This window comes from Condylura cristata, unplaced genomic scaffold (assembly GCF_000260355.1).
Source record: "Condylura cristata isolate star-nosed mole 26May11 unplaced genomic scaffold, ConCri1.0 scaffold00030, whole genome shotgun sequence".
In the NCBI taxonomy this organism is placed as follows: Eukaryota; Metazoa; Chordata; class Mammalia; order Eulipotyphla; family Talpidae; genus Condylura; species Condylura cristata.
In genome coordinates, this window is record NW_004567131.1 from 25,884,763 (window position 1) to 25,897,013 (window position 12,251).

The window sequence follows — 12,251 nt, forward strand, 5'->3', positions numbered from 1 at the left end:
CACCCCAAATCCTAAGTGTTCAACCTGTAAGTCTTTCTCTTAACATCAGAAGAATTTGTGCCACTGACTTAATTGGGTAATTTCTCGATGATATCTTTGCAGTCTGGGGACTGTATTCATAAATCCACACAATTGTGAGCAGGTGGTGGCTGGTACTTCTTTGACTAAAATACAGACCTTCAGGAGTAAATGTGTTGATGTGGGGTTTTTTGGTTGTTTCCTTTGCAGATGTTCTGTCAATAAAACACTTATTATTTAGTCATTGAGTTTTAAAACATATCCAGTTATTTTGGGCATTTTGCTCCCCACTCTGTCTCTGGTGAATCCTCTCACTGCCCCTACGCTTCTGGCCTGTACCTCAGTTCTGTATGAATAAATAAATCTGTAAAAAAAATAGGTATATATTTTTAACATGGAGGACATAACAGAGGACTTTGGGAAGGATTCCATCAGCATCATTTTCCCAGGTGCTTTATAATCCTGAGAATAATATCTTCTCCATTTGTTTGCCTGGAATCCATAATACTAGCATGTTTCTTGAAGGAAACCTATAGATTCCCAAGTTACTCATCAATGCCCTGTATGACCTGCCGCTAAAACATCAGTGGATTTTGACACAGGCAAATAAAAATGACAAATTCATTGGCTTAGACCTTAACCTCATGTGTTTTCTATATAAAACATACAACAGCTCTTTGAACTTTGCAGTTGCCATTTAAACTATAATATGCTGTCAGAATAATGTTCTAACAGTAAAGTAATTCTAGGTCTGCATACTTCCCCAAGGTTACCTTCAAATGAAAAAGCTATTAAACTTTAAGGCATTTCCAATATTTTATACTGAAGAAATAATAAGCTTTTGGGTGATTTACAAATCAACCACCACATCAGAACCACTGTTATGTCCTCCATGTTAAAAATATGTACATATATTTGGCCCTCCCTGGTGGCGCAGCAGGTTGAAGCACTGCACTAAGAAGCTAAAGCCACCTCAGCATGAGTTCGATTCCCGCCTGCCCCAGAGGTGACCACATGGTGTGGCAGACCTCTCCTGACCCGCCCCGCTGCTCCCCTCAGCAGTGTACTTCGTCGATCTGCCTGTTCTATTCCCCATTCTGTCTCTGGTGAAGCCTCTCACTGCCCCTGAGCCTCTGGCCTGTACCCCAGTTCTGTTTGCACAAATAAATAAATCTTAAATATATATATGTGTGTGTGTGTGTGTGTGTATAATACATATATTTTACAGATTTATTTATTCATACAACCACCCACTCAGAAGATGGGCAGGTCAGCTAAACAGACTTTTCCAAAAAGACATACAAATGGCTAGAGGCTCATGAGAAAAATTTATCATCACATTATTAGGGAAATGCAAATTAAAATTACAATGAGATATCATCCCGTACCCTACTACAAAAAAAAATAAACTCACTACAAGTAAAAGATAAGAAAAAATAAAAGATAAAAGATAAGAAACTACAATTATTGGCAAGAATGTGGAGAAAAGGGAGCCCCGTGGGCTGTTGCTGGAAATGTGAACCTGTGCAGACACTATGGTGAAACTGAGATTCCCAAAAAAATTAAAAATCAAACTTCTGTATGGTCAGTCTGTCCCTTTTCTGGGTATTTACCCAGCAAATATGAAAACTAAAATTTGAAGAGATGTAACAATCTTTTGTTCATTGAAGCATTACTTTCAGTATTCAATATATAAAAGCAGTCTAAGGGCCCATCACCAGAGGACTGATAGACAAGATGTGGCATATATATGAAGGGATACAACTCAGCTATTTTTATTTAAAGATTTATTTATGCATACAGAACTGGGGTACAGACCAGAGGTGCAGGAGCGGTGAGAGGATTCACCAGAGACTAAGCGGGGAGCAGAACAGGCGGATCGATAAAGTACACTGCTGAGGGGAGCAGTGGCCTAGACAGGAGAGGTCTGCCATGCTATGTGGTCACCTCCGGGGTTGCGATCCAACTCATGCTGAGGTGGCTTTAGCTTCTTAGTGCTGTGCTTTAACCCACAGTGCCATCAGGGAGGACCCTCAGTTATTTTTTAAATAGATGAAGTATTGCCATTTGCAACAACATGGATGGATAGAGAGAGTGTTGTGCTAAGTAAAATAAGTTAAAGAAAAACAAACACTGTGATTTCACCCATGTGGAAAAAAGAACAAACTAAACATAAAACAAAATGGTGGTTACCAGAAGGGGAAGGTGGGTGATTTGTGTAAGAGGCATCAGTTGATGGTGGTGAATATAAACTAGATTTTTGGTGGCAATCATTGTGTAATATATACAAATGCCAAATTATAATGCTGTGCACCTGAAACTTAGATGAGGTTCTAGATCAATGTTGCTTCAATATTTAAAAAAAAAAAAGTTTTGGTTTATCAAATGCCATTAATCTTTCTTCTAGGAAGTTGCCAGATATAAATTCACATTCTCTGAGCTCTTATAGTACATTGTACTTAGGATTTATCATATGTTGCCCTACATTTATAATTGAAATTCACTGAGACAGGGAGTTTGTCTTAAACATCTTTTTTTTTTTTTTTTAGGATTTTTATTTATTTGTGCAATACAGAACTGGGGTACAGGCCAGAAGTGCAGAGGCAGTGAGAGGTTTCACCAGAGACAGAGTGGGGAGTAGAACAGGCAAAATGATGAAATACACTGCTGAGGGAGCAGCAGGTGAGGCAAGAGAGGTCTGCTGCGCCATGTGGGTCACCTCCCTGGCCCGGGATTGAACTCATGCTCAAGTGGCTACTGAAGCGGCTGCCACAAGCTTCACAGTGCTGTGCTGTGATTTAACCCATTCCGCCACCAGGGAGGGCCCTTAAACATCTCTTTATCACCGATAGTAGTGCCTTATTATAAGGTGTTTAATAAAAACATTTATGAAGATATTAAATAACAATGAAAATAGCCTATACTTCTAAGTTTGAATAGTATGGGACATTGGGCCTGAATTGGTGGTGTTTTATTATACTTCCCTAATATAGTTGCTTCATCATCTGAATGCCACTGCGGATTCTACTGTAACTTTAAGTCTCAGTTCAGAGGTCATGTGGTCATGTGTGTCGTTTTACAGACTGTGGCGTGGGATGGGAATATATTATGAAGACAAAGTCATAGAAATAAAATTGTTGTTCCTTTTGCACAAGAGGCCATCAGTGCCTGTGCTGTGCTGGTACCACAATGTTACAGTAATTGTTCATTGTTCTTATTTTTTGCCTCTTGTACTGAACAGCAAATAATTCATATGCCAGATATTATGACTTTGTTAGGTAGAGACTGTTACCTCCAATAAATAGATGAAAAAGTGAATGTTAGGAAGAAAATGCCAAAGGATTCTATGGCTAGTGACAGAGCTTGTGATGGGAACCTCTGTGTTCTTGGTTCTAAATCTGTAGGTTACTCCTGTGACCCACAGCTGTCCACCCTACTAACAATGTGCATTACCATGAGGGGAAAGTTATGTAAATACTCTTGAGAGAAACTGCTGTCACATATAAAGGGTTAGATTTGGGGGTAAGGGGGGGACTGTAATCCTACAATATACCTAATCAATATTCTATTAATTCAAGAACATAATTTTCTTACTGCTCGTTAACAACATTCTTCTGCATCTTGAAAGCTTGAGATGTTTGTAATTCTAGTATAGAAACTTTTATTACTACCCTAAGTATAAACAGTGCTAACTTTAATGATTGAACAGTTCTGGAAAGAAAAACATCAAATGATACCTTCAGTGTATGAGCAAGATCATGGGAGCAATTTATTATAATATATGTAAAGTAGAATTTTAGGTAATTATTGTCAAAATATTCATTATTTACAAAACTTTGTGAATTTTTCTATAATGATCATGTTCTGTTGTAGAATGAATATTTAAATGAAGATGTTGATGCAAGAGTTATTGAATATGAAGATAACCGGTCCCTCTTAGATATGTTTCTGCAGAAACCAATGGGCTTACTGTCCCTACTTGATGAAGAGAGCAGATTTCCCAAGGCCACTGACCAGACTCTTGTAGGTAAGTTTTGAACCCAGTATGTCTAGTGATTTCTTTTTATTTAATTTTTGCAAGAAAATGCCTATTACAAGCTCTGCAAAGAAGCTTTTGATCTAATACCTGCATGAGTGAATTTTATAATAGTAAGTTATTTATTTAGTGATGAATTAAGTTCAGATACTGGACATGTCCTTGCTTTATTCTCAAGCCCCAAACTTAATTTTTGGTAATAATAATTTTAGAAATTATTTGACCAAAATTAGAAATTGGAGACATACTGTAATTTGCAAAGAGATAGGTAACCAGAAGGAAATAAATTGCTCAACAATCGTCTAGTAGTTTAGGCAAATGGCCTAAAATACCTTAATATTATTTAAGTCACAATACATGAATAAATGTTCATGATATTCCTAAATCATTAAGGAAAGATTAAACATTCTGTTTGAGAAGACAGAAATATGGATACTATATGTAAGAATATCATCTAAAATGGTAAAACAAAAACATCTTTAAATTAAGAAAAAGAACTCTAGATTTTAAGGCCCTTGAAAAAAAATTAATGATATAATAGTTTATTTTTACATCATTTTGCGCTTTTTTCCATCTCAATTGTAATCCTCATGGGCTTCCCATCACCATATCACCTGTGAGCCAGCACCACAGTCCAGTGTACTTCCACTCCACCCCCATAAAATGTCTCTGTGATATACTTGTTCATTATTATTATTTTGAAAAAAAAAATTATAGTGTGGAAATACCATATACCTTGGTGGTGAAAGTTATTGATTATGTATAATAAAAACTTATAAAAATTTCAAATTTCCTTTTTCTCTCACCTATCTCTGGTGATACCCAAAATTGTATCTTGCTGCCAAATCTGTGATGTTGCTTTCTTCTGACTCACTGAAAGGCTCATTCTCTCCTCTAATTAGACAACACTGGATGGAAAAACTAATATTTCCCAGGTTGTAGGCTTTATCACTTCATAATAGTCACTTGATTTTGAGACTAAGGTGTTTCTCTGGAGCATGAAGTTCTCGAAGGTAGTGACTTTGTCATGAAAAACCCACTGTTTTTATGAGCCTATCGAGTGTCTGATGAAATCAGTGACTTCTACAGCAAGAAGAAACAACACCAAATTTCTAGGCGAAGCTGAGCTTCAAGCTGTGTTCCACAAATCTTGGTCAACCTCAAGTAGCTCCCTTCCTTTGTGCCAGTGACTCTCAAACTGTGGTTCCAAGCCAGGGACATCAGCATCCCAGACCCAGGAAGCTTGCTATAATGTGAGTTCTTGGATTCTATTTCAGATCTGCTGGGTCAGACACTCTGGTGGAGAACCCAGCAGTCTGTATTAATAAGCCCTCCTGGTTACACTTGCTATGGTTGAGAGGTGCTGCTCCAAGTTATGAGGGGTGATATCACTTCTGATCTGGTGTTTTGCCTTACCCTTTATAATTCTGTTCCACATCTGCATGTACTGGTGATAAGAAACTTACTCCTTTTTTCCCATCACATTGTGCATTTTATGGTGAAAAAGATGATTATGTCAGTCAATTTTTTGAGCATTTCCTACATTCTTAATATTGGGGTTCAACTGTTTTGCTACAGAAAAATTTGAAGGTAACCTGAAATCACAGTATTTCTGGAGACCCAAAAGAATGGAACTTAGTTTTGGAATTCACCATTATGCAGGAAAGGTAAGCTTCTGGAGAATTATGACTGTGTTTCTCTTTAATCTTCCATTGAATAATAGGGCCCCAAGTCTTTCTAGGTCATTATACTGGAAGAGCCATCTATTTCTGCCCCTCTCTGGCCCTCGCTCTGCTCTTCAACTCCTACAATCTGTCCTGTTCGTTGCCAACTCCTCTCCTACAGAGACCACTCCCTCTAGGGCTTCTATCCTTAAAAGGGCTTAAAAGCCCTTCTCCTGGCCCTCCCTGGTGGCACAGCGGGTTGAAACACTGCACTGAGAAGCGAAAGCCACTTCCGCATAAGTTCGATTCACGCCTGCCCCAGAGGAGTCCATATGGCATGCCAGACCTCTCCTGACCTGCCCACTGCCCCCTTCAGCAGTGTACTTCACAGATCTGCCTGTTCTACTCCCCGCTCTGTCTCTGGTGAAGCCTCTCGCCGCCCCTAAGCCTCTGGCCTGTACCCCAGTTCTGTATGCACAAATAAATAAATCTTTTAAAATAATAATAAAATAATAGTTAAAATTTTTTTAAAAACCTCTTATTATGACAAATAAAATTGTCATTTATATAGAATAATTTTTATCGCAACACTAAGGGGAAAAAAGAAAGAAAAGGAAGACAAAGCCGTTAAGAATCCATCTTTCTGATCCTGCATACTGGCTTTGGGTGAGATTTGCCTCGAGAGATTATTTGTACCCTTTCTTGAAATGATAGCTGGGAACCTTTTACGTAAATTGCCTTTTTCGGGTTTTAGATGCTTCTCTCTCCACTGCAGCCTTTGTTTCTCCTTCCTCTCAGTAAGAGAAGTTGCCAGCTTAGAGCATGGTCAGTTAACTGAGTTCCATAGATGGAAGTGATCAGTGGGCTGTTATACAGTTGGGGGAGGACATTTTTCTGCATTGTAGACACACGCTGCTACACTGCAGACATGTTGTCCTGCACCATGAGGACCTTTGTTTTCCCTTTTTCAGCAAATCACAGGCCATTCATTCCCTCACTGCTGTTGTAAGTATTGGGGGACTAAGATGTTCAAGTGACCTGATGGTATTTCTCTTTATTTCTCTCACTTTTTCCACTTTTTATTTCTGTTTTATCTACATTGTTCTATTTGTATGTTCTCCAGTGTTGTGTTTTGAGCTCATTAATATTCTCCATTGCTTCTGTTTTCCGCTGGTAAGGCCCTCTATTGTATTTTTTTAAATCAGTTATAGTATTTCTTAGCTCTGTCATTTCTTATTGTAACTGCCCTGTATTTTATCTTTATTCTGTTGCTATTTTGTAGTCTCTACTTTTGTTGTTTTGTGGGTTGTTTGTGTTTTGTGTTCTAAAAGTGCTGTTAGAATTGTTACTAGGAATTCCTCTTCTGTCTTGTTCTGCAGTCCTGCTGGATGGAGACTCCTCTCGTGGCTTTTTGTTCCCCAAACTGGTACATTCATCAGACTCCTCATTTTTAATGTATGTGGATTGTAATAGGGATAGCCTTTTAGACTGCTGTCTTTGCACCTATCAAAATAATCAGAGAACTGATATCAGCAAGGAGGTGTAGATCTAAGAAGACCAAGGCAGGAGGGCACCCAGTGTCAGCTCCAGTAAATATCAGAAATTCAAGCTTCCAACTGGATGGTGGGTGCCAGAGTTGTGTGGTGGGTGTCCACAGTGACCTCCTCCTCTAGGCCAGCTCACCAGTCTTAATGTTTCTTAGGGTCTCATGTCCACCTACAATCTAGGCTACTTTTAAGCACCAGATGCAGTACCAGCCATGGTCTGTACTTGATACTGAGTCCCAGGTCAACAGCATTCTCTTTTCTTTTCCAGCAGAGTCTGATCTTGGAGTATACTAACAGGTGCTTGGGCTCTAGTTGATTCATGGCTTCCTTTGTTGTTCTAGTTTTAGCCCAGGGACAGGGGTAGCTGATATGGTGGATATTCCAGTTGGAGCCTCTTCTATGAGGAGACACAGATGATCCCACCAATTTCTCCTCGCCTGCTCAGACTCCAGCTGCTCTATATTGAGAGCCACAGGCTCAAGGCAGGAACCCCTGCTCTGCACATCCCCAGCCCCAGCACCCGCTTACCCAGTGCTATGCTTGTTCTCAGGAGCCCTTAATATTGATGTGTGCCCAGCTCAGCACCCCGAGGGGACTCTGCACAGCAACCACACCTCTTTCTCATGGTTTTGCCTCCCTGGTGTCCCTATAAACTTACAGTTAATTTAAAGTTTTTCCTACCCTGGATCTTTGCTCCTGGTGTGTGCTGTGGTTGTGCATTTTTCCCTCAGGGCTCTTTTTTGGATTGTTCTAAAGTGATCTAAGCTTGAGTATTTGGAGGAGGCAAGCCTGGTATCTGCACTTCAACTTGTCAGACTCCTCTCTGCCTCTTCTTATAAGTATAAAAGTTCCTATGAGACTAGGGCCCACATTCATGATTTAACCATAATTGCATCATAGAAGCCCTGCCCCAATATACAGTTACATTAGGGGTCAGAATCACAACACATTGAATAAAAACACAGGTCAGCCCATAAAAATGACCATATTAGAGCACGCAAATATATATATTTTGGTCATACTGATATTTAAAAAGTCTTATAATTACTTTAAACTGTTACTTTTAACTGTTACAACTGTTACTTTTAAAAGGCTTTATGTCAAAAGCACAAATACCCACCATGTACTTAGACCACACTCCTGCTGAGACAAACCACGATATGGCTAATTCACTGCTGGTGAATAAATTCTCATAGAATGAGGGTGCTTTGGTTCTCCAGTGTGCTTTCTTTGTGCTACCCCTAACGTCTCAAACATAGAAAGGAAACAACAAATGTCCAACATAGTATTTGACTATTTCAACCCAAATAAAATCAGAGAGACACACAATTTTTTCTGACAAGATAAACTGTAAGTCTGGAAAAGTTCACTTTTCCAACCAAGTTGTAGGGACTACTTGTATAAATCACTGTGTACCTCTTGCCCAACCCAGAATACACTCTCAGCAAATACCTAGCAATAATAGTAATAATGACATTGATTGTGCTAATGACCATCATACTTTATCAACAGGTCTTCTATAATGCTAGTGGGTTCTTGGCTAAAAATAGAGACACTCTTCCAACTGATATTGTGCTACTCTTGAGGTCATCAGAAAACAGCGTTATTCGGCAACTGGTCAACCATCCGCTGACAAAGACAGGTGAGCTAAGACACATTTTCTAACTGAGAAGTTCCTCAGACCCAATCTAATAATTTCTGTCTCTGTGATTTTCATTAGTATGATCCTCAATTTTCATCTTGGTTGTTTTAGCTCCTTAAATATGCAATTGTTAATACACTTTGTTAGATCACCTGAAGAAAATAATAAAATACGAAGAAGCTAAATGTTTATTGAAGAAAAGTGTTTGAGCACTCACAAGAAATACAGTGATGTCCTGGCTTCTCACCAGAAGAGCACACTCACCTCCAGGGGAGCAGAATTACTCACTGTCCTGGGAATGGCCAGCTTTTGGATAGTACTTTGAGGTTCTGCACATTTAGTGAGCTTTGCCAACTGATTGAAAACTCACATGACATTGTTCCACCCAATCATACACAGCCTTGTATTTTCTTTTTAAAACAATAGAGAAAAGATGTAGTTGGGTTGTTTATCTTTATTTAAGTTTAATATTGTTCATTGTGTTTCTTTTTTGAAATTGTTTTAGTGAGGTATAACTGACATGCGTTAAAAAGCACAGACTTAGCAGTAAAAGTGGCTTAGTCTTTGAATTACATAAACACCTGTAAGACCATCGCAATCAATAGTTAACATCACAATCAATAGTTAATCCCAAATGATGTTTTCTCATGACCCTTTGGAGGCCCCATTGTAGTTGCACTGGTTCGAATCACCAACACAATGTTGAATAAGTGGTAAGAGTGAATATTTTTGTCTCATTCTTGAATTTATAGGGAAACATTCAGTGTTTTCCCAATGATTTTGATGTTAGCTGTGGGTTTTTCATAGATATCTCTTAGTAGGAGAAGGACGTTAGCTCCTATTACTAGCCATTAATACTCATAAACACATTTAATTTTAATTTGTTGTTAATGATTTTCAGATTAGTGTATAAATTTTGCTAAGGTGAAATTGTAAGTCCTTTACCAAATCTCCTCTAGTTTTTTGGTTTTCAGATTCGATTTCAGTTTCCATTTGGCTAATATTAGAATGCACAGCACCTTACAGCCCATATCTGTCCTCTTGCATGTGCTACCAGGACATTGCGTGCAGTCATCATGCTTCTGTGCTGCCAAGAAATCTCAGCTCCCTGGTCATTGTTTTCTAAATCTTTGACTAGTGATCTTAAAAAAATAGTCAATATGTGAAACTTCTACTGCTGTGCCTTGAAGATCATTTGTTACTGTCCTGTCCACTCTGCTTGTACTCAGTAATTTTCCCTTTTGAAGAATGAATAGTGCAGCAGGCAGTTGCAACCCACATATCCCATCCTAGCAATATGCCTGGAGTCAGAAGGGAAAAGTAAGAGAGCAGGGAAGAGGCACTGCCAGCCACATCCCAGGCAGGGCTTCATCCTACATGCCATCTCTGAGCCAGCCTCACACAACCAAAAAGAATGTGAAGGATTTGCCAAAAAAAAATATATATATCCTGGAGGATCCAAGACGGTGTCAGAGGAAGCCCCTTGCTCCTCTCCTGTAAGGCTCATCTATACTACTACTACTACTACTATACCCGAAAGTCCTTTGGCTACTATACCCAAAAGTCCTTTGGCTTAGGGCAAACCTAGAATAGTTCTTGATACCATAGACCAGACAGACTGCACCAGAAGTGACACAGGATAGACTCAAGCTGCAGTGAACAAGAGGTGGATGGAAATAAACCCCTAAAAGTTGCAGTGAAGGCAGGAGACTGCTGTACAGACCACACCTGCCACTCAGCCAGATGCCTTGGGGAAGAGCCCAATGGTATGTATGGATATGGATGTGCACCATTGACTGAGAGGAAATATGGAGACGAATTTGGGTCCTGGTAAGCCAGGTACCCAGTGAGACAATGACATTATGCTGAGCTGCACTTTCATGCTGCCTCAGGACTGGTGCTGACCTTGTGAGGCTCATGGATAATGCTCAGCAACTGTTGGATCTCAGTCTGGGACCCTGGCAGAGAGCTCTTGGTGGTAATGCAAAAAACATGAACCTGTGGACAAACACATGTATACCAGAGCATTCACACACAGCTTGATTCCTTCAAGCTTCTACACCACCCCCTGACTCAACAGCTGTCAGATCAGACCTCCACTCTACTAAACCCAGAAAGTCCAAACACACAAAATCATGTTAAAAACATAGTACCACCTACTGTGTGGAAAAATAGTAGTTCAAATCACTGTGCCGTAAAACAGCAAAATGGGCAGATTCATAAACACAAAAGGCACACCTCAAGAGACTCCAAGACTGCAAGGAGAGAACAGTGATGGATAAGAACCTGAACACAAAGGTATGGAAGATTTTATCTTCCTATCAGATACAGACACCAGAATTTCCACGGTAAAGAAATTCAAAGAATTGGGAGAAAATGCAGAAAAGCAAGCCAAAGTGATAAAAGATAACTGAGAAAAGTTAGACACAACAAAGAGCAGAAAACAAATGACTGTCATGAGGAGTATAATTAATGAGTAGATATTGGAAATTGAAGTTAGAGCAAGAAAATAAGGGAGTTAGAGGATGTAAAAATATCAATAGAAGAGGTAAAAAATTTCTGCAGAAAGCTATGGAAGCAAACTAGGCTAAAAGGAGGATCAGATTAGTGACCTTGAAGATAATAATGCACACAGACCCAGATGGGGAAAGAAAGGAAGATGAAGGGAGATAAAAGTGAAGAAATACTCTGGAAATTAAAATTGTGAAATTGCATGTAATTTTGCTTTATCCCTAACCTACTCAACAGTTAGCAAGTATGTGAGCATGAGAATTAAGGAATCAACATGTTTACTTAACACTGAAGTAAAAACGTCTTCTAGTCTTTAAGGACCTTAAGGGGTATACTAAACTTATAAACCTTCCCATAGGTAATCTGCCACACTCTAAAAGTGAAAATATAATAAACTATCAAATGAGAACTTCAGAAAAATCAGTCAGTCTAACAAAGGTAAGCAAATGCATTTTTTCATGGCAGTAAGCCTTAATACTATGACCTTGAGAATCTTAGTATTTATTTGTACTTTCCTAAAAGTAAACAGCCTTTTTCTTAGTCTCTGTCTTTGATCTTTGTTTCCTTTTTAAGTAGGCATTTACATTATATACACATTACCATTAGTCACTAAAATAATTAGGAAATTTTGAAATATTTCTTTTTTAAAAAGACTTTTTTATTGATGCATACAAGAATTGGGGTGCAGGCCAGAAGTGTAGGGGTGAGAGGATTCACCAGAGACAGAGTATGGAGCAGCACAGGCAAGGCAGGAGAGGTCTGCTGCGCCCTGTGGGTCAGCTTCTCTGGCCAGGATCAAACTGGTGCTGCAGGTAGCTTCATAGTGCTGAGAC

The 12,251-nt window shown here is 39.1% G+C and overlaps 1 protein-coding gene across 1 annotated transcript in view; it reads left to right on the forward strand.

Moving 5' to 3' along the window:
• Nucleotides 1-12,251, forward strand: part of MYO3A (myosin IIIA) — a 121,885-nt gene that overhangs the window by 78,879 nt on the left and 30,755 nt on the right. The window contains exons 19-22 of the mRNA XM_004691308.1: nt 3,892-4,045; nt 5,633-5,721; nt 8,778-8,907; nt 11,777-11,856. Of these exons, the coding sequence (XP_004691365.1) occupies nt 3,892-4,045; nt 5,633-5,721; nt 8,778-8,907; nt 11,777-11,856 (453 nt within the window). The remainder of the gene's footprint in view (nt 1-3,891; nt 4,046-5,632; nt 5,722-8,777; nt 8,908-11,776; nt 11,857-12,251) is intronic.